Source organism: Muscardinus avellanarius (genome assembly GCF_963383645.1).
Source record: "Muscardinus avellanarius genome assembly, chromosome: 2".
Lineage (NCBI taxonomy): Eukaryota > Metazoa > Chordata > Mammalia > Rodentia > Gliridae > Muscardinus > Muscardinus avellanarius.
The window spans coordinates 120,425,325-120,451,575 of record NC_137787.1 but is presented as its reverse complement, the minus strand read 5'-3'; the positions used below and the strand labels follow the sequence as shown (position 1 = coordinate 120,451,575).

The 26,251-nt window shown below is 45.1% G+C and overlaps 1 protein-coding gene and 2 pseudogenes across 4 annotated transcripts in view; 2 read left to right on the top strand and 1 right to left on the bottom strand.

Moving 5' to 3' along the window:
• Positions 1–1,599: 1,599 nt before the first annotated feature.
• LOC308258792 (cysteine and glycine-rich protein 2-like) lies at positions 1,600–2,205 on the top strand (annotated as a pseudogene). The gene has a single exon. The product of its transcript is annotated as a cysteine and glycine-rich protein 2-like (transcript).
• An 8,369-nt stretch (positions 2,206–10,574) lies between these two features.
• LOC308258791 (small nuclear ribonucleoprotein F-like) lies at positions 10,575–11,881 on the bottom strand (annotated as a pseudogene). Its single transcript has 2 exons — positions 11,628–11,881; positions 10,575–10,643 (listed from the first exon to the last, which is right to left on the bottom strand). The product of its transcript is annotated as a small nuclear ribonucleoprotein F-like (transcript).
• Positions 11,882–17,268: 5,387 nt separating this feature from the next.
• ZDHHC20 (zDHHC palmitoyltransferase 20) overlaps positions 17,269–26,251 on the top strand; it is a gene marked incomplete at both ends in the record, with an annotated part of 72,241 nt that continues 63,258 nt past the window's right edge. Inside the window, one exon of one of the 2 annotated variants that reach the window (XM_080690205.1) lies at positions 17,269–17,404. In XM_080690205.1, coding sequence (XP_080546331.1) covers positions 17,287–17,404 — 118 coding nt within the window. The remainder of the gene's footprint in view (positions 17,405–26,251) is intronic. The other variant, XM_080690204.1, reaches the window with a different exon arrangement.

Below are 26,251 nucleotides of genomic sequence, written 5' to 3'. Positions count from 1 at the left end.
ATCTGGGAGTGTAGCCCAGAGGTAGAAGGGCTTCCAGGAACCCCAGTACCACCAAAAATAAAAATAAATAAATGAGGCACTCAATTGAAAAGTAAACTAATAGTACACTGGCTCATGCCTGCAGTCCCAACTACCTAGAAGGCTGAGGCAGGAGCATCACTTGATCCCAGGGGTCTGAGGACAGCCTGGGCAACATGGTGAGAGCCCATCTCAAAAGAAAGAAAGCTGGGTGTGGTGCTGCTTGTAATCCCAGCATTTGAGAGGCTGAGACAGGAGTATCTCGGTTGGAGGACAGCCTCAGCTTAGTGAGGACCTTTGCAACTCAGTAAGACCTCGTTTCAAAATAAAGTATTAAAGCCGGGCATGGTGGCACACACTTGTAATCCCCGGGCTTGGGAGGCTGAGACAGGAGGATCGCACGGGTTCAAGCCAGCCTCAGCTACTTAGTGAGGCTTTCAGCAACTTAGACCCCGTTTCTAAATAAAACATAAAAAAGGTCTGAGGTAGAAAGCCTCTGGGTTCCACCCCCAGTACCACCAATAAATAAATAAATAAATAAATAAATAAATAAATAAAGTATTAAAAAAATAGGGCTGGGGGTGTAGCTCGGAGGTAGAATGACCCTGACTTCCATTCCCAGACCATAAAAAAAGAAAAAAGAAAAAGAGGGAGAAGTAAAAAAAAGAAAAAGAAAAAGCTGGGAGCATTTGGAAGGCTGAGACAGGAGGATCTAGGTTTGAGAACAGCCTAAGCTACTTAGTGAGGCCTTTGCAACTCAGTAAGACCCTGTTTCAAAATAAAGAATAGAGCCGGGCATGGTGGCACACACTTGTAATCCCTGCGCTTGGGAGGCTGAGACAGGAAGATCGCACAGATTTGAAGCCAGCCTCAGCTAATTAGTGAGGCTCTCAGCAACTTAGTGAGACCCTGTTTCCAAATATTAAAAAAAAAAAGGTCTGGGAGTATAGCCCGGAGGTAGAAAGCCTCTGGGTTCCACCCCTAGTACCACCACACACACACACACACACAAAAAAAAAAAAAAAAAAAAAAAAAAATAGGGCAGAGGGTATAGCTCGGAGGCCAAATACCCCTGGGTTCCATCCCCAAAACCGCAAAAATAAAAAATAAAAATAAACAAATAATATATAATAAAGCTGGGAGCCAGGTGTGGTGGCTCATGCTTGTAATTCCGGTATTTGGGAGGCTGAGACAAGAGGATCGCAGGTTCAAGGCCAGCCTCAGCAACTTGTGAGGCCCTGTTTCAAAATAAAGAATAAGAAACAGGGCTATGAGGTGTATCTCGGAAGTAGAATTCCCCTGGGTTCCATCCCCAGTACCGAAAAAAAAATAAATAAATAGGGCTGGGGAGCCAGATGTAGTGGCACACACTTGTAATACCAGTACATGGGAGGCTGAGACAGGATCGCAGGTTCGCAGCCAGCCTCAGCTACTTAGTGAGGCCCTGCACAACTTAATGAGACCCTGTTTCAAAATAAAAGATAGGTTCCCGGCTCCTGCGCGCTCCCTCCAGCCGGTCCCTCCACCAGCTCTGCCCGCGGCGCCCTTTCCCGCCTCCGACTCGAAACGCCTGTGTGGGGAGGTGGAAACAAGTGCGGGGCCTGCGGAAGGACCTGTACCACGCGGAGGAGGTGCAGTGCGATGGCAGGAGCTTCCACCGACGCTGCTTTCTGTGCATGGTTTGCAGGAAGAATTTAGACAGCACAACAGTGGCAATTCAGGATGAAGAGGTCTAGTGCAAATCCTTCTACGGAAAGAAGTATGGGCCAAAAGGCTGCGTTCCGGCCAGGGCGCGGCACGCTCGTCCTGGGCCGCGGAGAGAGGCTGGGCATCAAGCCAGAGAAGAGTGTTCAACCTCAGAGGCCTACGACAAATCCAAACACTTCAAAATTGGCTCCGAAATATGGGGCTGCTGAGAAGTGTTCCTGATGCGGAGATTCCGAGAAGAAAATGGGAGCTGGGAAGCCCTGGCTCAAACACTGTTTCCGATGTGCCGAGTGTGGGGAGAGTCTTGAATCACCAACTCTGACGGTGGAAGAAGGCGAAATCTATCGTAAAGGATGCTGTGCAAAGAACGTCGGGCCCAAGGGATTTGGCTATGGCCAAGGAGCAGGAGCCCTTGTCCGTGCTCAGGAAAGGTGTAAGCCCAGAAGCAGGCATCACACACTGAGAACCTTCATAATCTAGACAAAGATAATCTTGCAGCCCCACACTACTGTGAACACCTACCAGCATTAACTACTGTACATTACGCTGTATTTGGATAGGCTGGCTAACTTGTAGAAAGAGCACTGTACCCTTTTGCTTTATTCACCAGCATTTTCAGGAAACTTTTATGTTTTAAATAAAAATTCCGCTTGAAAAAAAATAAATAATAAAAGATAAAAAATAGTGCTGGGGGTGTAGCTCAGAGGTATAACACCTCTAGGTTCAATCCCCAGTGCTGCAAAATAAATAAATAAAATAGATCTGGGGGTATAGCTTGGAGGTAGAATGCCCCTGGTTTTATTCGCTAGTACAGAAAACCCAGGAATGGTGGCACATGCACACTGAAATCCCAATACTTGGGAGGATGAAACAGGAAGATAGCAGGTTTGTGGCCATCCTCAGCTACTTAATAAGGCCCTCTGCAACTTAGTGAGACTGTTTGAAATAAAGAACAAAAGCCGGGCATGGTGGCTCACACTTGTAATTTCAGCATTTGGGAGGCTGAGACAGAAAGATTGAGGTTCTCAGACAACCTCAACTACTTAGTAAGGCCCTCTGCAACTTAGTGAGACCCTGTTTCAAAAGAAAAAGCAAAATAATAGGGCTGGGGGTGTTGCTCAGAGTAGAATGCCCCTGGGTCCCATCCCCTGTACTGCAAAAAAAAAAAAAAAAAAAGAAGAAGAAGAAGAAAGAAAGAAAAAGGAAAAGAAAGAAAGAAGGAAAATAAAGAATAAAAATTATAGGGCTGGGAGTGTAGCTCAGTGGCAGTATACTCCTGGGTTCAATCCCTAGTACCACACTAAAAAAAAAAAAAAAAAAAAAGGAAAAAGAAAAGAAAAGAATGCCCAGTACCCCCCACACAAATTGATGCAAGTAAGCACACAAACGTACAGACAAGGTACCACAGCACAGGGAGGTACGAAGTGTAACAGAAATTGTATGTCCTCAAAAGCTGGATGGAAATCAACACAAATGCCCCTCAGTGTCATAAAACCAATGAGCAAATGCATGAAATGTAAGAAGTAAAAATTTTTGATGGTACTAGGGATTAAACTCAGGGGCATTCTACCTCTGAGCTAGACCCCCTGCCCATTTATTTATTTATTTATTTATTTATTTATTTATTTATTTATTTATTTATTTCGGTGTTACTGGGGTTTGTGGAAACCCTTCTACTCCCGGGCTACACTCCCAGACATATTTTATATTTTTATTTGGAAACAGGGTCTCTTAAACCAGCGCGGCTGGCTTCAAACCTGCACGATCCTCCTGTTTCTGCCTTCCAAGCGCAGGGATTACAAGCGTGTGCCACCACACCCCTATTTATTTATTTTTTTGTTTATTTATTTATTGCAGGTCTGGGGATGGAACCCAGGGGCATTCGACCTCTAAGCTACACCCCCTGCCGTGTGTGTGTGTGTGTGTGTGTGTGTGTGTGTGTGTGTGTGTGTGTATGGAACCCAGGGACATTTGGCCTCCAAGCTACACCCCTTGCCCTATTTTTTTATTCTTTATTTTGAAACAGGGTCTCACTAAGTTGCAGAGGGCCTCACTAAGTATCTGAGGCTGTCCGCGAAGCACGATCCTCCAGTCTAGGTCTCCCAAATGCTGGGATTACAAGCATACGCCACCACACCCAGCTTTATTATTTTGTTTTTTATTTTTTTATTTTAATTTTTATTGGTGCATTATATTTATACATCATATTGAGGTAAAAAACTTGTGTGTACATACATGTACACATCACTGATTTAACCCCTACCCAATTCCCACCCCATTCCCTCCCCATCCCTCCCTCCCTTGCTCGGCTTAGTGGTTGACTTCGATATGTTTAAGTACATTGTGTGTTTTAGAGATTTTCCTCTCCCCCCCTCCTTTCTCCTCCTTTAGGTTGTCTTGTTTGCTCCTCCATAGGATTTCCTTTTTCATCTAGAGTTCCTCCTATGACCCATTTCTCCCTAACTCTCACAAATTAGGGAAAGCATCTGATTTCTTATTTTTTGTGACTGACTAATCTCACTTAGCATAATGTCCTCCAGTTCCATCCATTTCCCTGAAAATGATGTAATTGAGTTTTGTTTTGTTTTTTTTTTTTTTTTTTTTGATGGCTGAGTAAAATTCCATTGTGTACATATCCCACAGTTTTGTAATCCATTCATCTGTTGATGGACATCTTGGCTGGTTCCATAGTTTGGCTATGGTGAATTGTGCAGCTATGAACATAATACACATGCATTAGTGTGGTAGTTTGGTTTCCTTTCTTTTGGGTAGATACCCAGAAGTGGTATTGCTGGATCAAATGGTAGATTTGTTCCCATTCTTCTGAGGATTCTCCATACTGTTTTCCAAAGTGGTTGCACTAATTTGCAATCCCACCAACAGTGTCTTAGAGTTCCCACTTCTCCACATCCTCGCCAGCATCTGTTGTTATTTGTGTTTTGAATGGTTGCCATTCTAGTTGGAGTTAGTGGCTTTATTCTTTATTTGGAAACAGGGTCTCACTAAGTTGTGGAGGGCCACACTAAGTAGCTGAAGCTGTCGGCGAACCTGCGATCCTCCTGTCTCAGCCTCCCAAGTACTGGGATTACACGTGTGTACCACCATACCCAGCTGAAATTTTTTTTTAATTTTGAAAATTACTTATAGTGGATTCCAAATAATAATTACAGTGGATTCCAAATAAAGTCAGGCATGTTGGCCACGCCTGTAATCCAAGTATTTGAGAGGCAAAGACAGGAGGATGACAGGTTTGAGGCAAGTCTCAGCAAGTTAGAGAGACTTTGTTTCCAAATATAAAACAAAATAGGGCTGTGGTGTAGCTCAGAGGTAGAACACCCCTGAATCCAATCCTCAGTAAAAGAGAACAAGAAATGAACAGGGGGAAAAAAAAAAAAAAAAAAAAAAAAAAAAAAAAAAAAAAAAAAAAAACCTAAGCACAAAAGGCCCACAAGATGGCACCCTTGCATTTTCAAAAACGTTTTTTGTACGTGTGCTCTTTTGACAGAAAAATCAGGAAAAATCATGGTAATAAGAAAATGCAGAGCCGCACGTGGTGGTTTGTAATCCCAGCATTCAGGAGGCTGAGACCGGAGGGTTGCTTAGTGAGGCCCTCTGCAACTCAGTGAGATCCGGTTTCAAAATAAAGAATAAAGCCGGGCATGGCGGCTCGTGCTTGGGAGGCAGAAACCGGAGGATTGCTCAGGCTCGAAGACAGCCTCCCTGGCTTAAGAGACCCTGTTTCCAAATAAAAACATAAAAAATAGGTCTGGGAGTGTAGCCCGGAGATAGAAGGGCTTCCAGGAACACCAGTACCACCAAAAGATAAAAAAATAAAGAAAAATAAAGAAAAAATAGGGCAGGGGGTATAGCTCAGAGGTCGAATGCCCCTGGATTCCATCCCCAGTACAAGGAAAGAAAGAAGAGAGAAAGAAAGAAAGAAAGAAAGAAAGAAAGAAAGAAAGAAAGAAAGAAAGAAAGAAAGAAAGAAAGAAAGAAAGAAAGAAGAGAGAAAGAAAGGAAGAAAGAAAATTGGGCTGGGAGTATAGCTCGGAGGTAGAATGCCCCTGGGTTCCATCCCCAATATCGCAAAAATAAATAAAAAATAAATAAGTAAATAAATAATAAATGAGAGGCCAAGTAGACAACCATTTGTAGTAGACCATTTATGACATTTTGAAAAATCCTTACAATACAAACCCTGAAAAAAAACCAAGCATGTTGTTAATAGCTTAAACAGGATTTTTTCTCTGTTGGATTTTGAACAGGACTCAGATCCTCCAGGAGTTGACAGAAAGTTAACTCCACTTTTTGTAGTGCCTGATGGTCCTGGACCTGTAAACCTCAAGAATGACAGGTTTAGAGTCAGGCGTGGTGGTGCATGCTTGTAATCCCAGCATTTGAGAGGCTGAGATAGGAGGATCACAGTTTGAAGACAGCCTCAGCTCCTGTTTCAAATTAAGGGAAAAAATAGGGCTGGGATGTAACTCAGAGGTAGAATGAGCCTAGGTTCCATCCCCAGTACCACAGGGGAAAAATAAAAAAAGAATGACAGGTTTAACTTTACAAGATCTTATAAGGACCTTCACAGGACTTAAACGGAGGGAGGTTTTGGGTATTAGTGTCATATCTGTGAATTTAAAGGTAAAAGGCACACACTTGTAATCTCAGTATTTGGGAAGCTGAGATAGGAGGATCAAAGATTCACAGCCAGCCTGAGCTAAATTGCTCAGGCCCTCACAACTTAGTGAGACTATGTTTCAAAATAAAGAATAAAAAATAGAAGCCAGGTGTGGTGGTACATGCTTGTAATCCCAGCTTTGGGGAGGCTGAGACTAGAGGATCGGGCTCAAAAAACAGGGCTGAGAAGCTAGGTGTGGTGTCACACACTTATAATCCCAGTACTTGGGAGGCTGAGACAGGAGGATCACAGGTTTGAGCCTCAGATAGTGAGGCAGTTTGCATCTTAGTGAGACCCCGCTTCAAAAATAAAATAGTAAACCAGGCATGGTGGTGCATGCTTGTAATACCAGCATTTGGGAGGCTGAGACAGTAGGATCGCAGTTCATGGACAACCTCAGCTACTTAGTGAGGCCCTCTGCAACTTAGTGAGACCCTGTTTCAAAATAAAGAATACAAGCCGGGCGTGGTGGCGCACGCTTGTAATCCCCACACTTGAGAGGCTGAGACAGGAGGATCGCACGGGTTCGAAGCCAGCCCCAGCTGGCTTAAGAGACCCTGTTTCAAAATAAAATATAAAATAGGTCTGGGAGTGTAGCCCGGAGGTAGAAGGCCCCTGGGTTCCATCCCCAGTACCACAAAAATAAATAAATAAATAAATAAATAAATAAATAAATAAATAAATAAAAATAAAGAATACAAAACAGGGCAGGGGGTGTAGCTCAGAGGTCAAATGCCCCTAGGTTCCATCCCCAGACCCTAAATAAATAAATAAATAAATAAATAAACAAACGAAATAATCAGGAGCAAAACAAATCTCATTTGTATCTTTTCATAAAGAAGGTGGCAATCACTGGGTGTTGTGGAGTACACTTGTCATCCCAATATTTGGGAAACTGAGACAGGAAGATCACCGGTTCCCAGCCAGCCTCAGCAACTTAGGCCTCCCATAACTTAGTGAGACCCTGTTTCAAAATAAAAAATAGGGATGGGGCTATAGCTCAGAAGTAGAATGCCCCAGGGTTCAATCCTTAGTATCAAAAATAAAAATAAAAGGTGGCCATAATGCAATTAAGAACATATAAATATAAATTTGGATTTAGATAACCATTAGATCAGGGAAAGACTTTCTTAAGTTTTATAGTTTAGAAGTCCTGTACATTTTGGGAACACAAATACCTAAAACATTATTGTCAATAGACAGCCAATTTTTTTTTAGTACTGGGGATTGAACCCAGGAGCATTCTACCCCTGAGCTATACCTTCAGTCCTATTTTTTATTCTTTATTTTGAAAAAATCCTCACTAAGTTGCAGAGGGCTTCACTAAGTACCTGAGGCTGGCCACAAACTTGTGATCCTCCTGTCTCAGCCTCCCAAGTACTGGAATTACAAGCATGTGCCACCACACCTGGCTGAGAATTATCTTTTTTTTTTTTTTTTGCAATGTTACAGGTCTCATTGTCACCACTGCAATATATTAACTGTGAAAGAAGCAAAACCTGTATCTCAATTTAGCCACATTGACCAATTTTGGACACTGATCATCAGTGCCAATCTCCATCTAGAATGAGGTATGAGAATTATCTTAATAAAATGTAAATGTAGCCGGGTATGGTGGCATACACTTGTAATCCCAGTATTTGTGGGGCTGAGACAGGAGGATTGAGGTTCCAGGACTGCCTCAGCTACTACTTAGTGAGGCCCTTTGCAACTCATGAGACCATGTTTCAAAATAAAGAATAAAAAATTGGGCTGGGCTGAAGGTATAGCTTAAAAGTAGAATGCCCCTGGGTTCTATCCCCAGTACTGCAAAAAAAAAAAAAAGTAAATGTGTTGTTCTCTACGCTTGTTTTTATAAAATTTTACCAAAAGCAGATCAGTATCTTAAGAAAGCCAAATTATTTTAAACATAGAATCAATAGTATTGTGACTTTTAGCAAACTCTTTAAATAATTTCTTTTAATTCTTTATTTTTATTATTTATTTATCTATTTATTTATTTATTTTTGTGGAACTGGGGATTGAACCCAGGGACATTCTACCTCTGAGCTACATCCCCAGCCCTTTTTTTTTTTTTTTTTTTTTTTCAGCACTGAAGATGGAACCCAGGGCATTCTACCTCCCCCAAGCTATACTCCCAGCCCTATTTTTTAAAATTATTATTATTATTTATGATACTGGGGATGGAACCCAGGGGCCTTCTACCTCCAGGCTACACTCCCAGACCTATTTTTTATATTTTATTTGGAAACAGGGTCTCACTAAATTGCTGAGAGCCTAAGTAGCTGAGGCTGGCTTCGAACCTATGCAATCCTCCTGTCTCAGCCTCCAAAGTGCTGGGATTACAAGCGTGCACCGCCAGTTATTCTTTACTTTGAATCAGGGTCTCGCTGAGTTTCAAAGGTCTTTATTAAGTAGCTGTCCGGGAACCACAATCCTCCTGCCTCAGCCCCCCAAATGCTGGGATTACAAGTATGCACCACCACACCCGGCTTCTATTTTTTTATTTTTTATTTTGAAACAGGGTTTCACTAGGTTGCAGAGGGACTCCATTAAGTATCTGAGGCTGACCTCTAAAATTCAATCCTCCTGTTTTAGCTTCCCAAGTACTGGGATTATAAGAATGTACTCCCACACTCAGCTAATTTCTTTTAATTCTAACCAGCTTCATCACATACAAAATTCTTTCTTAAGTTTTATAATTTATTTGCAACTTCCTCAAATCTTCTATACTTACTTAACATTCTGATTTTTTTTTTTTTTCAGGTTTGGGGATGGAACCCAGAGGCATTTGACCTCCAAGCTACATCCCCTGCCCCATTTTTTTTTTATTCTTTTATTTTGAAACAGGGTCTCACTAAGTTGCAGATGGCCTCACTAAGTAGCTGAGGCTGTCTGTGAACCGCGATCCTCCAGTCTCAGCCTCCTGAATCCTGGGATTACAAGCATGTGCCACCACACCCAGCTAACATTCTGATTTTTGTTCTCTTCTTTCTTTCCCCTATGGGATAATTCAATTATTTTGAACAAAGATCTTGCCATACAAAATTTTTTCCACCTAAAAGCAATTTTTTTTGTGGGGGGGGGTCTGGGATGGAACCCAGGGGCATTTGACCCTGGAGCTACACCCCCTGCCCTAATTTTTTTTATTCTATAATTTGAAACAGGGTCTCACTAAGTTGCGGAGAGCCTAAGTAGCTGAGGTTGTCTGCAAACCTCAATCCTCCAGTGTCAGCCTCCCAAATGCTGGGATTATAAACTGTGCCACCACGCCCAGTTTACCTAAAAGAAATTCTCTCTCTTTTTTTTTACTTTCTTCATTATGGTATCCCCTCATACTTATATTTCTTTTTATTTATTGGGTTTCCTTTTGTCTTTCTGGGCACTGACAAGTATGTGGTATGAAAAGTACTTCTCTGTCAGTGTGGCCAGAAGGATTTACCTTGCTGAAATAACTTTGAATTTTTCCTTAACACTTTTTTTTTTGTGGTACTGGGGTTCCTGGAAGCCCTTCTACCTCCAGGCTACACTCCCAGACCTATTTCATATTTTTTTTATTTGGAAACAGGGTATCTTAAGCCAGCGCAGCTGGCTTGGAACCTGCGCGATCCTCCTGTCTCAGCCTCCCAACCGCGGGGATGACAAGGCTGCACCACCATACCCAGCTTGGTGGTGGTGGTGGTTCTTCTTCTTCTTCTTCTTCTTCTTCTTCTTCTTCTTCTTCTTCTTCTTCTTCTTCTTCTTCTTCTTCTTCTCTTCTCCTCCTCCTTCTCCTCCTCCTCCTCTTCCTCCTCCTCCTCCTCTTCTTCTTCTTCTTTTTTTTTTTTTTTTGTGGGTCTGGGGATGGAACCCAGGGGCATTTAAACTCTGAGCTACACCCCCTGCCCTATTTTTTATTCTTTATTTTGAAACAGGTTCTCACTAAGTTAAGTTACGGAGGGCCTCACTAAGTAGCTGAGGCTGTCTGCGATTTGCGATCCTCCTGTCTCAGCCTCCCGAATGTTGGAATTACAATCATGCGCCACCACACCTGGCTGAAATTTTCATTTTAAAAGGAGATTCAAAGCCAGGTATTTCACAGCCAGCCTCTGCAACTTGGTAAACCTCTGGGATTACAGGAGTGTACCACTGCGCCAGGCTGGGCAGCTGTGTTAAGTAGCCAGTGAGTAAGTTAGGTGACTTGGCAGGTTGCTGGGCTGTAGTCGCCCTGCTCCAGCCCCTCCTTCTGGTCACAGGGCTCCTGTAAGAGGGAGCCAGCTCATTTTGGCCCTGTCCTGTCCCTGTGGTTTGTGTCCAGTGTCAGCTTTCATCCCCGCAGCACTCGGTACTAGTCTCTGACTTTTTTTTCTTCTTTTTTTTGGCACTCACAGAACAGGCCCCATTGTGCTTTCTTCTGTATCTGCCTACCCCAGCACCCGCCTCAGCTCCCTCCCTGATCCAGGCAGGCTGCCCTGCAAGGTCAAGGCCCCAGTTTCTCCCCTTTGTGCCCTGCAGAGATATGATAGCTGCTTCCAGCACGGATGTCTCCATGCTCCTACAGTACTCTCTTTCATTTCTAGATTCCCTCTTTTTTTGTGGGTCTGGGGATGGAACCCAGGGGCATTCAACCTCTGAGTCACATTCCCAGACCTATTTTTTTATATTTATTTGGAAACAGGGTCTCACTAAGTTGCTGAGAGCCTCACTAAGTAGCTGAAGCTGGCTTCGAACCTGCGTGATCCTCCTGTCTCAGTCTCCCAAATTCTGGGATTACAAGTGTGTGCCACCATGCCTGGCTTACCCCCAGCCCTTTTTACTTTATTTTGAAATAGGGTCTGGCTAAGTTGGCCACAGAATGGCCACAAACCTGGGATCTTTCTGTCTTAGCCTGCCGAGTGCCAAATACTAGGATTATAGGCATGCACCACCACACCCAGCTCTTATTTTTTTAGTATTTATTTTGTGGTACTGGGGATTGAACTCAGATGCATTTTATCTTCAAGCTATACCCCAGCCCAATTACATTTCTTATTTGGAAACAGGGTCTCACTAGGTTGACTTGTGTCTCAGTACTTGCTGAGGCTGCCCTCAAACCTACAATCCTCCTGTCTCAGCCTCCCAAGTACAGAGATTAGAGAAATGCACCACCACACCTGGTTTTATTTATTTTTTATTTTTTTCAAGTTGAAAAAAAATCTTTATTATCTAGAAATATATATAAAAATTTCCCCACAAAAGGCTCTACTCTCATTTCCCCATCTTCTTCCTCTTCTTCAACACCTCTGATATACAGGACATTATTACACCTTATTAAAACTTCACCCAGATGTCCAGACAATGCCCCATCCATGTGTTCTTCTGTATTTACAAGCTGGATGTTCATATAGCCATCTACAGATACCAGGTAGCCCTTGTATTCCATTCCCCACTTAAGTTTCACCATCACGGCTTTCCTGTTAATCCATTGAGGAAAGGTTTGGGATTGAGGGGTAAACTCATTGCGAATCGCCAGAATGCGGGCTGCTCGCCGCTGACCCAGGCACCACCAGCCCCTCGTGCCTGGAGCAGCTCCAGCCAGGATGAGTCGCCGAGCTTCAAGAGTGGTTTTATTGTTTTTATTTTGAAACAGGGTTTTTACTCAGTTGCTAATGCTGGTCTCAAGCCTTGATCCTCCTGCCTCAGCTTCCTAAATACTGGGATTCCAATTGTATATCACTATGCCCAGCAGGTGGTAAAACAAAATAGTTCTGGGAGTATAGTCTGGATCAGTTGGAGTAGGGACTTTGGAAAGAATTAAGGTGATTCTCCTGGGACCCTGATTTAGTTCTCAGGAGGAGGAGCTATTACGCGTGAGTGCCTTGTCCTCTGGCTTCTGGCCCATCCAAGCCATCTCTACATCTTACACACATTCCTAATGTGATGCCACCTGCACTGATGCCCATCTTGAACTTTCAACCTTCTAAACTGTGAGCTCCAAAATTTCCTTTATAAATTTCCAGCTTCAGCCGGGTGTGGTGGCACACGCTTGTAATCTCAGCATTTGAGAGGCTAAGAAAGGAGGATTGCAGTTTGCAGACAGCCTCAGCTACTTAGGCCCTTTGCAACTTAGTGAGACCCTGTTTCAAAACAAAATAAAAAAATATGGAGATCGGGCATGGTGGCACACGCTTATTATCCCTGCATTCAGGAGGCTGAGTCCGGAGGATCACGGTTCACGGACAGCCTCAGCTACTTAGTGAGGCCCTCTGCAACTTGGTGAGACCCTGTTTCAAAATAAAGAATAAAAAATAGGGCAGGGGACATAGCTTGGAGGTCAAATGTCTCTGGCTTCCATCCCCAGACCTGCAAAAAAAAAAAAAAAAAAAAAAATTATGGCTGGAGGTGTAGCTCAGAGGCAGAATGCCCCTAGCTTCCATCTCCAGTACCTCAATCAATCAATCAATCAATCGCTTCAAGCCAGGTGTGGTGGCGCACACTTGTAATCCCAGCATTTGGGAGGCTGAAACGGGAGAATCCAGGTTCGCAGCCAGCCTCAGCTACTTAGTGAGGCCCTCCACAACTTAGTGAGACCCTGTTTTAAAATAAAGAATAAAAAATATGGCTAGGGGTGTAGCTTGAAGGTAGAATGCCCCTGGGTTTCATCCCCAATACCGCAGGGAAAAAAATTACTAGCTTCATGTGTTTCATTATAGCAACTGAAAACAGTAACTCAAGGTCCTCAGTGGTTGAGCACCTCCTTCCTCCTTAACATACTCAAGGACCCAGATTTGATCCCCAGTACCCCAAAAGTTAAAAAAAGGTTCTAGCCTGGGTGTGGTGGTGCACGCTTGTAATCCCCACACTTGGGAGGCTGAAACAGGAGGATCACGTAAGTTCGAAGCCAGCCTCGCTGGCTTAAGAGACCCTGTTTCCAAATAAAAATATAAAATAAAAAATAGGTCTGGGAGTATAGCCCAGAGGTAGAAGGGTTCCATCCCCAGTAACACCCACCCAAAAAATAGGGCTGGGGGTGTAACTCGAAGGTAGAAAGCCCTTGGGTTCCATCTGCAGTACCGCAAAAAAAAAAAAGAAAAAGAAAAAGAAAAAGAAAAAGAAAAAGAAAGAAAGAAAGAAAGAAAGAAAAAAAACTGGCCAGGGTCGGGGGGGGGGGCAGAGTTCCATTTTTGGCTCTCCAGCACGTCTTCCAGGCACACTGATTTTTTTCTCTTCCCTTACTATTTCCTACTGACTTTTTTTTTTGTGTGTGTGGTACTGAGGATGGAACCCAGGGGCATTCTACCTTCAAGGTACACCCCCAGCCCTATTTTTTATTCTTTATTTTGAAACAGGGTTTCACTGAGTTGCAAAGGGCCTCACTAAGTAGCTGAGGCTGTCCGCAAACCCAGATCCTCCTGTCTGGCTCCTACTGACTTTGTAATAAAGAATTGTTTAAGCTGCAACTGACCTATTAGGTTTGTTTTTTTGTTTTGTTTTGTGGTACTGGGGATGGAACCCAGGGGCTTTCTACCTCCGGACTATACTCCCAGAACTATTTTATACTTTATTTGGAAACAGGGTCTCACCAAGTTGCTGAGAGCCCCTCACTCAGTAGCTGAGGCTGGCTTTGAACCTGTGCGATCCTCCTGTCTCAGCCTCCCAAGTGCTGAGATTATAAGAGTGCACCACCATGCCTGGCCCGACCTATTAGTTTTAATTTCCCAATTCAACATAACTATTTGAATTGAGAAAAAGAGCCTACAGCATCATTACAAGCATAACAGAAGTCCTAACCCTAAAGGTGAGGACTTCCTAAAGGTCTTCCTAAAGGTGACCTTATTTGGAAATAGTGTCAATATGCATATAACTAGTTAAGAAGAGGTCATACTGAGTAGAGCAGACCCTTAATCCAATGCAAGAAGAGATGCAGAGGCACACAGGAAAGAGGATGCTAGGCCCCAGTGGAGGTGGGGGTAGGGGTGATGTAGCTGCCAGCTCTCTTCCACAGGCTTCAGGAGGAGCAGGGTCTGGGGACGCCTCTCTTTATGACCAGCCACCGTCCATTTCTGGTGTTCCATGCCCCTCCCACACACAGTACTTTAGCACACAGCCCTAAAGAACTAATGCTAGAGTTTTTTTTTAGCCAGTGTTGTAAACAAGATGGCAGAGCAAACAGAAATCATTTCCCATTGCCATGAAGCTTGTAGGGGACATGGCATTTGTTCTCAGCATGGTGTGTGTGTGTGTGTGTGTGTGTGTGTGTGTGTGTGTGTGTGTGTGTGTCTGGGGACTGAACTCAGAGACACTCTACCTCCAAACTACACCCCTAGATCTTTTTTTTTCTTTTAATTTTAAAACACAGCCAGCTGAGGTGCCTGTTCTAGATCAAACAAAAAATAAAAAGGGCTGGGGGCTCAATCCCAGGGCTCAATCCTTAGTGTCATAAAAGAAGTTGGGCGTGGTGGGGCATGTTTATAATCCCAGCATTTGGGAGGCTGAGACAAGAGGATCACAGTTCGAGGACAGCCTCAGCTACTTAGTGAGGCCCTCTGTAACTTAGTAAGACCCGGTTTCAAAATAAAGAATAAACAATAGGGCTGGGAGTTTTGTTTGGAGGTAGAATGCCCAGGTTCCATCCCTGGAACCGCAAAAAAAAAAAAAAAAAAAAAAAAAAAAAAGAAAATAGTCTGAGCCAGGCGTGTTGGTACATACCTCTAACTCCACTACTTGAAAGGGTTAGATGGGAGGGTCACATGTTAAAGGCCAACCTCAGCAACATAGAGGCCATGTTTCAAAATAAAAGTATGGACCAGGTGAAGTGGTGCATACCTGCAAACCTTGTACTTAGGAAGTTGACAGGAAAATCATAGGTTCGAGGACAGCCTCAGCAAGTAATGAGACTCACTCAACCTAGTGAAGACTCTGTTTCCAAATAAAAAATAAAATTGGGCTGGGGGGTGTAGCCTGAAGGTAGAATGCCTCTGGGTTTAATCAATACCACAAAAATAAATAAGAGCTGGGCATGGTGAAGCACACCTGCCTGTAATCCCTGTACTTGGGAGGGTGAGGTAGGAGGATGAAGGTTCTAGGACAGCCTCAGCAAGTAGTGAGACTCTTAGCAACCTTCTGAGACCCAATAAGAAATCAAATGGAGCCGGGTGTGGTGGCACACCCTTGTAATCCCAGCATTTGGGAGGCTGAGAAAGGAGAATCGCGGTTTGTGGACAGCCTCAGCTACTTAGTGAGGCCCTTTGCAACTCAGTGAGACCCTGTTTCAAAATAAAGAATAAAAAACAGGGCAAGAGGTGTAGCTCAGAGGTCAAATGCCCCTGGGTTCCATTCCCATACCCGCAAAAGAAAGAAAGAAAGAAAGAAAGAAAGAAAGAAAGAAAGAAAGAAAGAAAGAAAGAAAGAAAGAAAATGAGCTGGGGTGTAGCACGAAGGTAGAATGCCTCTGGATTCAATACCCAATACCACACAAAATAAATAAATAAATAAATAATACAAAAGAGCTGGGGGTGTGATTCAGAGGCAGAGCTTCCCTGGTTCAGTCCCCAGTGCTGCACGTGCGTGCACACACACACACACACACACACACACACACACACACACTGCTATCTGGAGCGACTGTAAGGCTTTGGCCTTGCATTATGACATCTTCACGGGATGTTCCAGGTTCTACAGTGATTACAGTCACTGCTCGGCAATCTCTGTGAAGAAATGTTTGACATGCATTCCAGGCAGGGAGGACATTTTCACGCTCCTCTTCGCACAACTCAACCTGAAATGTGCGTTTGGAGGCTGAGGCACGAGGTTCAAGGCTGAGGCAGGAGGTTCAGGGACAGCCTCAGCAAGTAGTGAGACTCATCAACCTAGTGAGACTCTGTTTCAAAGTAAAAATTTAAAAAATGGGGCTGGGGGTGTAGTTCGGGGGTAGAATGCCCCTGGGTTCAATCCCAGTACACACACACACACACACACATACATGAATGAATGAATGAATAAGTAAATAAGAGTTCTGCTTGGAAAACGAGCGAATTGCTTCCAAAGCAGAGGTTCTTTTTCATGCAGTGATGGGATGGAACCCAGGGCCTCATGCTGGCTAGGCAAGCGGTGAATCAACGCTGGGCTGCACCCATGGCTCAGCTCAGAGGTCCTTACCCAGCGCGATACCCCAGCACTGCGGAAGGAACCCTATAAAGACCTGCATCCCTGCCCCCCTGCACGCTGTGGTGGGGCTGGCCTCTTCACTTTTGAAAAACCCAAATAGTCAGGGGCCTACGGACATGAGCAGCGAGTTCTGCACACAAAGCGGCCCAAAGCCCGCAAAAGAGCTGAAGATTCATCCCGGGTCGCCTTCCCCTTGAGTCGGGATCCTCAAAAACCGTCGCAGTCCTTCAACCCCGGAGCTTCGCTTCTCTACCCCTCCGCCCTCCGGTGGGCGGTCCCGCTCAGGCCCCACGGGCCGCTGAGCTCACGCGCAGGGAGGAGGCGGGACGTGGGCGGGGCCTGGGCGCGAAGCCACACCCACCTAAAAGCCCCGCCCGAGCGGGACGGTGGCGGGGGAGGCGTGGGGCGGGGCCTGACCGGAGCCACGCCCACAGGAAGCCCCGCCCACGAGGGACGGCAGCGCTATGGGCGGGGCCTGAGCGTGACCCCGCCCACCCGGAGCCCCGCCCGCGCGCGGCGGCGGCGGCGGCGGCGGCGGCGGCGGCGGGATGTGGGGCGGGGCCGCGGCCGGGGCCGGGGCCGGGGCGGGCGCCGGGCGGGGCGGAGCCGGCGCGGCGCCGGGGCCCTGGGCTGCGCGGAGCCCTGCCGCGGAGGCGGGGGAGCCGGGCGCGTCGCCGTCGCGGGCCCGGTCGCCGTCGCCGGGGCTCTGGCGCTCGCGGGGGCCGCGGGCCGCGGGGCTCGGCCGACGCCCGCCCAACATGGCGCCCTGGACGCTGTGGCGCTGCTGCCAGCGCGTGGTGGGCTGGGTGCCGGTGCTCTTCATCGCCTTCGTGGTGGTCTGGTCCTACTACGCGTACGTGGTGGAGCTGTGCGTGTGTGAGTACCGGGCCGGGCGGGCGGGGTCCTCCCGACGAATCTGTGCGGGGCCGGGTGGCCCGCGGCCGCTCGGCTCGGTGCGCGGAGCTCAGGTGTTTCAGTCTGGTTCCTGAGACGCGTGCAGTGTTTTCAGGTGGTAGGAAGGAACGCAGCCTGCTTCTCTGTTTCATCTGTGTTCCTTACGGAGGCTTCAGATTTGGGGTCTTGTTTCATTTTGCTCCTCTTGGCACCCAGTTCTCAGCTCCCTAGATAAAGGATAGCATTGCAGTGCAGCTCCAGAATGGAACCTGCTGCTGTGAACAGGGCGTCCTTAGGACTGAAGGAAACTGGTTGCCATTCATCAAAACATGGAGGCGCTTTCTGTGTTTGTGATACCGAACAGTGCTCCAGAATTATTCCGTTTGGGCACACCGTTCATAGGCCTTGAGCGTAGGACTGTTTTGCGCTCATATTGGCTTCCTTTGCGTTTTGTATAATTATGCCGCTTGTATTTTTGTTGAAAACCTAGGACCAAATGATGATGTGATGTTATTATAAAAAGCAATTCCCTGATATCCCACAATCATGTAGTCCTCACCGAGTCTACAGTTATCTGAAGGACAGCTATTCTGTGAGAAAAGAACATAATAGTGATGTGAATGTAAAAGAAGCTTATCCTTTACTCCTTCTGAAAGTGGCAGAATTAAGATTTTACTATGGTTCTTGATTTGTACAGGTTTCAACCAGGTACTTGGTTAAAGCGTTTTCTTTTCGTGTGGTGTGTTGTGTGTGTGTGTGTGTGTGTGTGTGTGTGTGTGTTACTGGAGATTGAACCTGGGGGCATTCAACCTCCAAACTACATCCCTAGCCTTATTACTTACTTACTTATTTATTTATTTATTTATTTATTTTTGATTTACTGGGGGTGGAACCCAGGGGCATTCTACCTCCGAGCTACACCTCCAGCCCTATTGTTTTTAGTCCTTTTAATTTTGAAACAGGTCTCACTGAGTTGCAAAGGGCCTAAGTAGCTGAGGCTGTCCAAGAACCTCGATCCTCTTGTCTCAGCCCCCCAAATGCTGGGATTACAAGCACCATGTGAATTGTATTGTGGCTTGTAAATTGCCACCATGTCTGGCAATTTTTTCATTTTGAGACAGGGCCTCACTAGGTTAATGAGAATCTCACTACTTGCTGAGGCTCTTCTGGAACCTGCAATCCTCTCAGCCTCCCAAGTACTGGAGTTACAGGTGTGCTCCACATAAAAGACAGTACTTTGACCAGGTATGCACACCAGTAATCCCAGTATTTGGAAAACTGAGACAGGAGAACTGCAGGTTTGAGGCCAGCCTCAGCAATTTATTGAGACCTTGTTTCGAAATAAGATGGAGTGGGAGGTGTCGTTCAGAAGCAGAATGCTCCTGGGTTCAATCCCCAGAACAAAAGAAAAAGACAGTGCTTTGGCTCAGAAGGTGTGTGTGTGTGTGTGTGTGTGTGTGTGTGTGTGTGTGTGTGTGTGTGTGTGTGTGTAGAGGTACTAGAGATGGAACCCAGGGGCATTCTACCTCTTAGCTACACTAAGTTGCTGAGGGCCTCACTAAATTGCTGGGACTGGATACAGACCTGCTTTCCTCCTGCTTCAGCTTCCCAAGTACTGGGATTACAGGCCAGTGCCGCCACGCCTCGCTAACTCAGAAGGCTTAAGAGTAGGCTTTTATTTAAGTTAAAATAGCCACCCTAAGGAAATGCTTCTTAAAACTTTAATTTTGAAGAAAACTATCCCTGAAGGTAGACCCAGAAGAAATTAATTGTGGAATACATTTCCATATAATAATAGAGTTAACTCTAAAGTCAGAGTTTAATATATATATATATATATATATATATCATTTGTCCTTTTAGATACTAATATGTTTGCTTAAAATTATGTATGGGTCAGTTAGAATTGACTGTAGATTTAGATAGTTCTCGAGACTAATTCCAGAAAGTTATCACAATATTTTCATGTACTTAGGATGATACCTATTTTATTTACTCTGTAGTGGGTATATATTCCAAAAGTACTCTCATTCTCCTATCAGATGCTGGAATTACAAGCACGCACCAACATGCTTGGCTTCTTTATTTATTTTATTTTATTTTATTTATTTAATTTTTTTGGTGGTACTGGAGTTCCTGGAAGCCCTTCTACCTCCGGGCTACACTCCCAGACCTATTTTATATTTTTGAAACAGGGTCTCTTACACCAGCGCGGCTGGCTTCAAACCTGCGCGATCCTCCTGTCTCTGCCTCCCAAGCGCGGGGATTACAAGCGTGCGCCACCACGCCCAGCCTTTATTTTTTATTTTTGAAACAGGGTCTCACTGAGTTGCAAAGGGCCTCGCTAAGTAGTTGAGGTTGGCTGCGAACCTCCATTTTCTAGTCTCAGCCTCCCAAATGCTGGGATTACATTTGTGCCATCATGCCCAGTGTTTTTTTGTTTTGTTTTGTTTTTCTTACCAGATAATCTGGTTTGAGTGGGTTTTATAAATATATATCCACGCCGGGCGTGGTGGTGCACGCTTGTAATCCCCGCGCTTGGGAGGCAGAAACAGGAGGATCGCGCAGGTTCGAAGCTAGCCCCGCGCGCTGGCTTAGGAGACCCTGTTTCCAAATAAAAATGTAAAAATAGGTCTGGGAGTGTAGCCCGGAGGTAGAAGGGCTTCCAGGAACCCCAGTACCACCAAAAAAAAAAAAATTAAAAAATAAATAAAAAAATAAAAAAATAAATATATATCCACAAACCCCTGTAAATCCAAACATACTTTCCTCACATAATTCTTTTTTTTTTTTTTTTTTTTTTTTTTTTTGTGGTACTGGGGGTGGAACCCAGAGGCTTTCTACCTCCAGGCTATACTCCCAGACCTTTTTTTTTTAAATTTTATTTGGAAACAGGGTCTCACAAAGTTGCTGAAAGCCTCACTAAGTAGCTGAGGCTGGCTTCGAACCCGTGCGATCCTCCTGTCTCAGTCTCCCAAGCGCAGGGATTACAAGCATGCGCCACCATGCCCGGCTTAATTCTTTTTTTGTGTGTGTGTGGGTCTGGAGATGGAACCAAGCGGCATTTGACCTCCGAATTACACCTCCTGCCCTATTTTTTATTCTTTATTTTGAAACAGGGTCTTACTAAGTTACGAAGGGCCTCACTAAGTAGATGAGGCTGTCCATGAACGTATGGTCTCAGCCTCCCAAATGCTGGGATTACAAGCGTGCGCCACCATGCCCGGCGACTCTTCACATAATTCTTAGGGGCCTTCACTCTCCCTCCTCCCCCCCTTTATTTGTGATGGTGCTGGGAACTGAACCCAGGTCTTACACTTGCTGGGCACAAGCTCTATTACTGGGCTGCAACCCCAACCCTCCACTGCCTATTTTTTTTTTATTGCTGTGGAACTAAGGATTGAACTCAAGGATGTTCTACCTCTGAGCTACACCCTCAGCCTTTAAAAAAATTTTTTTTATTGAAACAGGGTCTTGCTAGGTTGAGAGGCTTGCTACATTATTGAGTCAGTTCTTGAACCTGCAGTCCTCCTGTCTCAGCTCCCAAGCACTGGGATTACCGGCTTGGGCCATCGCACCTGGCTCATTTTAAACTATTTAGGAAAACAACATACCTTACTCCTGCCAGTAAAAACTTTGCTCCTACCTTGGCCACTTTCACTAAGGCATAGAGATGGTAGAATGCCAAATCAATCTCAGACTTAATATGTCGTAAACAAAACTTCTGATATTTTTTTTCTCTCTTGAATTTGACCCTCAGTAAATGGCAGTTGTAATCTTCTAGTTCCTTGGTTGAAAAATCATTCCACACCCAGTAGTCGGTCATCAAACCTTATTAAATGTACTGAAATCCAGCTGCTTTTCACTGCACCACTGCAGCTGTACTCCTTCAAGTCCTGGATCTTCAAGTCCTGCTGTAAAGACTGAGACATACTATAATAATGTGGCCCTCCTGCTGTCACAAAGTGGACTCTCCCCTCACCCCTTCATCTGGGCTGGCCTTGTGCTCTCCTTGACAGGTGCAAGTGGTGTCACCTGAGTTCTGCAGTCGAAGCCTCAAGGCACTGTATGTTTTCTGCCTTAGCCAGTTATTCATTCATTCCTTTATCATTCCACTGAGGATGGAAACCAGAGGCATTCTACCTCCAGGCTACACCCCCAGCCCAATTTTTTTTATTTTGAAACAGGGTCTCACTACTTGCTGAGGTTGTCCTTGAACCTGTAACCTTCAAGTTCTAGAATTATAAGTGTACACCACCACACCCAGCCCAGTTTAGCTCCTTAGAAACATTCTGGTCATCACGAAAGGGAGTCCAGGCTGACTGCTGAGTAAGAAACTGCATGCATGGGGAGGGCCAGTCAGAGCCAAAGTTTCTGAGTTGTGGTGAGGCCTGCTTGGCCTCTTGCCTGGGGAGGTGCCAGATGCCTGGATGTCCAGCTGGGCACGACCCTGCTGCTAACCCACCCAGTTAGAGCAGATAGTGAATGGATGTTGTGTAAGAGCAGTTGGGATAGTTTGTTATGCCACTTTGTGCCTTGTGTCATTGTCCTGGGCTTATACTTGTCTCTCCTTGTTTTACTACATCTGTTCTCTAGGAAGCAGCCAGAAGGATCCTTTCAAATTAACACCAGAGTGGTCACCCTCCTCTGGCTAGCTTGCTGTCTGGCAGGATGTCTTGAGAGCCTTGTGGTGCCTTGTGGGTTCTATGTACTCGCCCTCCTTCCTTCTGACACCAATTCCCTTCTACTCTTTCTCTTAAACTCTGCTTTAAATTTGATCTCTCAGAACTGTTGTCACCTTTACTTTCTATGTGTTGTTTTAGTATTTTAGTGTAGGTGCCCATCTGTTCCAGAATGTGTTACCATAGTATTGCAGCAGGACTTTGATCTGTGCCTTGTGCATGTCCAGGAATAGCGTCAGCCGTAATTCTGAGGGCAGTGGCCTTCCCACACTTCTCGCATGCTTTCCTGGCGCTGCCTGCAACCTGGCCATGGCCACACTGGCCTTGTGTACCTCAACCCTTGCAGGTGGTCTCAGTACTGATTTCACCTCCCCAGGCCAGTTTTCCCTCAATAGTGTAGGATGTTAATACCTAGCTTACAGAATAATGTAAGACTTTCAGACAGTAGGCTTCTCATATGTTATTGGGGGTGGAGAGGGGACTTACTACCACTAGCACACTTTCCCTTTTTGGCAATATTTGGGATTTTTGCTCTTCAAGTTGTGTATTTTCTCTTAAGGTCTTAGTGAAGGAAGGAACTCATTCTCACCCAGTGTTTGTATTCTTTTAGAAGGTCATATTGACAAAGTGCACTTGCTTTGTTCTAAGCTGTTGGCAGTGTCCAGAGTATGTGGGAGAGGGCATGTTGTCCCAGGGTTGGTGCCCCACAGTGTCATCCTGTGCAACTTTAAGAAGGTTAATACCTAATACTGTTCCCGTGGACATTGACAAGCAGCACAGATTTAGCATCCATACGCAGCATGTACTCTTGAACGGACCATGTGGGCACTTACACTTAAGTACAGAAACAAAACATTAAAATTAGATAGAGATGCATAGGCCTTGAAAATAAAGATTTTGTTTTATTTATTTATTTATTTTTTGTGGTACTAGGGATTGAACTCAGAGGCATTCGTCCCTTCAAGCTATACCCCCAGCCTGATTTTATTTATTATCTTTGGAAACAGGGGTCTTACTAGGTTGATGAGAGTCTCATTACTTGCTGAGGCTGTCCTTGAACCTGTGATCCTCCTGTCTCAACCTCCCAAGTACTGAGATTACAAGTGTGCAACCACCATGTCTGACTTGAAAAATAAAGATTTTGGCCGGGCGTGGTGGCGCACGCTTGTAATCCCTGCGCTTGGGAGGCAGAGACAGGAGGATCGCGCAGGTTCGAAGCCAGCCGCGCGCGCTGGCTTAGGAGACCCTGTTTCCAAAATGAAAATGTAAAAAATAGGTCTGGGAGTGTAGCCCGGAGGTACAAGGGCTTCCAAGAACCCCAGTACCACCAAAAAAAAAAAGAAAAGAAAAAGAAAAGAAAAAAGAAAAATAAAGATTTTGTGGGGGGGGGTTCTGGGGATGAAACCCAGGGACATTTGACCTCCGAGCTATACCCCTACCCTAGTTTTTAGTCCCTTTATTTATTTATTTATTTATTTTGGTGGTAATGGGGTTCCTGGAAGCCCTTCTACCTTGGGGCTACACTCCCAGACCTATTTTTACATTTTCATTTTGTAAACAGGGTCTCTTAAGCCAGCGCGTGGCTGGCTTCGAACCTGCGCGATCCTCCTGTCTCCGCCTCCCAAGCGCGGGGATTACAAGCGTGCGCCACCACGCCCGGCTAGTCCCTTTATTTTTGAAACAGGTTCTCACTGAGTTGTGAAGGGCCTTGCTAAGTAGCTGAGGCTGTCCAGGAACTGAGATCATCCATTCTCCACCTCCCTAATGCTGGGATTACAGGCATGCGCCACCATGCCCAGCTGCCCGGCTATTCCTTTCATTTTTACTGGCGCAGTTGTCATCATATGTGGTGATGAAGTTCAGTGATGGACACCCCTACTCGCAGCACTTGGTGAGCCCCCCAACCCCACTCCCTTCCTTTTCCCATATATAGTATTGAGCCTGGAGTTGATAAAGTCGCATATGTACTATGCAGCACTTAATGAAGTGCTTCTTTCATCAAGTGCCTCCCCTACAAGCCTTCTTCCCCAGACCCCCCTTCACTCCACTGGGATTTCTCCTTTGTCTGGAGTCCTTCTTGTATCCCAGTTTCTCCCTGTCTTCTATATAGGAGGGAAAATATCTGACCCTTCATTTTTTTATTTTAATTTTTTAAAAATTTTATTGGTACACACATCTTAATGGAGTATAAGAGGGTAGAGGCATACATGCACACGTCACTCACTTAGCACTTACCCAGTTCCCACTCCCCTTCAGTTTTTGTGACAGGCTCATTTCACTTAGTGTAATATTCTCTAGTTCCATCCATTTTCCTTCAACTGACATAATTTTGTTCTTCTTTATGGCAAACACAATATATTAAGTGTGCTGTCTTTGTTTTTTGTTTTTTGTTTTTTGTTTTTTTTTTTTTTTGTGTGTGTGTGTGGTACTGGGGATGGAACCGAGGGATATTCTACCTCCAAGCTATACCCCAGCACTTTTTTTTTTTTTTTGGTGGTGGTACTGGGGTTTCTGGAAGCCCTTCTACCTCGAGCTACACTCCCAGACCTATTTTTACATTTTTATTTGGAAACATAGTCTCTTAAGTCAACGCGGCTGGCTTCGCGCGATCCTCCTGTCTCTGCCTCCCAAGCAAGGGGATTACAAGCGTGCACAACCACGCCAGCCATCTTTGGAGAAATTTTGGAGAAGCTTTTAAAACGTAGTCCTGGGAAAGAGGACTTGAGTGGTGGGGCGGGGCGGGGTGGGCAGGGGGCTGGCTGATGGCTGCGGCTCCCCAGTGGCTGTGAGGGATGGTAATTAAGACCTTTTGCTTTTTGTTCCTCTTAGAAAGAAGCTCATTTGTCAGCAAAGACTGTAACCTTACTTCCTCTTTCCTCCTAGTTTTCTTGTTAACCTTACTCCCTTCCTTCTTACTATTTAACAAGTATTTTTTCATCTCTACTTGCCCAGATAGGACCCACCCAAGAAATTCTAGCAGGGAGGTATCTTTTAAAATAAATTTTTTTTTTTTTTTTTGTGGTACTGGGGATGGAACCCAGGGGCATTCTACCTCAGAGCTACACTTTCAGCCCTACTTTTTATTCTTTTATTTTGAAATAGGGTCTCACTGAGTTGCAAAGGGCCTCACTAAGTAGCTGAGGCTATCTATGACCCGTGATCCTCCTGTCTCAACCTCCCGAATGCTGGGATTACAAGCATGCGCCACTGTGCCAGCTCGGGGGAGGTATCCTTGATCATCTCAAAGTTACCTCTGGCTTTTATTTTATTTTATTTTTTAAATTTATTTATTTTTTTGGTGGTACTGGGGATGGAACCCAGGGGTCTTCTTCCTCCAGGCTACACTCCCATACCTATTTTATATTTTATTTGGAAACAGGGTTTCTTAAACCAGCTGAGGCTGGCTTTGAACCTGCGCAATTCTCCTGTCTCAGCCTCCCAAGCGCGGGGATTACAAGTGTGCGCCATCACGCCCGGCTTACCTCTGGTTTTTAGACAGCCTGTTTATTAGGCAGATGAGATGTCTGGAGGAAATGTTCATTAGAAATAGCTAGCATTAAGCGGGAGGTGGTCTTGTGCATGCTCGTAATCCCAGCATTTGGGAGGCTGAGACAAGGAGGATCACAGTTAGCAGACAGCCTCAGCTATTTAATGAGGCCCTTTGCAACTTAGTGAGACCATGTTTCAAAATAAAGAATAAAAAATAGGACTGGGGGTGACGCTTGGAGGTAGAATGCCTCTGGGTTTCATTCTCAGTACTATTAAAAAAAAAAAAAAAAAGCTAGAATTAGCTGGGCCTAGTGGCACAGGCTTGTCATCCCAGAACTTGGGAGGCTGAGACAGGAGGATCTCAGGTTCATGGACAGCCTCAGCAACTTAGTGAGGGCTTTTGTAATTTAGTGAGACCTTTTTTCAAAATAAAAGAATAAAGCTAGGCATGGTGCCACACCTTTGTAATCCCAGCATTCAGGAGGTTGAGACAGGAGGATTGCGGTTCACGGACAGCCTCAGCTGCTGAGTAAGGCCCTCTGCAACTTAGGGAGACCCTGTTTCAAAATAAAGAATAAAAAATGGGGCAGGTGTTGTAGCTCAGAGGTCTAATACCCCTGGGTTCCATCCCCAGACCTGGAAAAAAAAAATAAAAGAA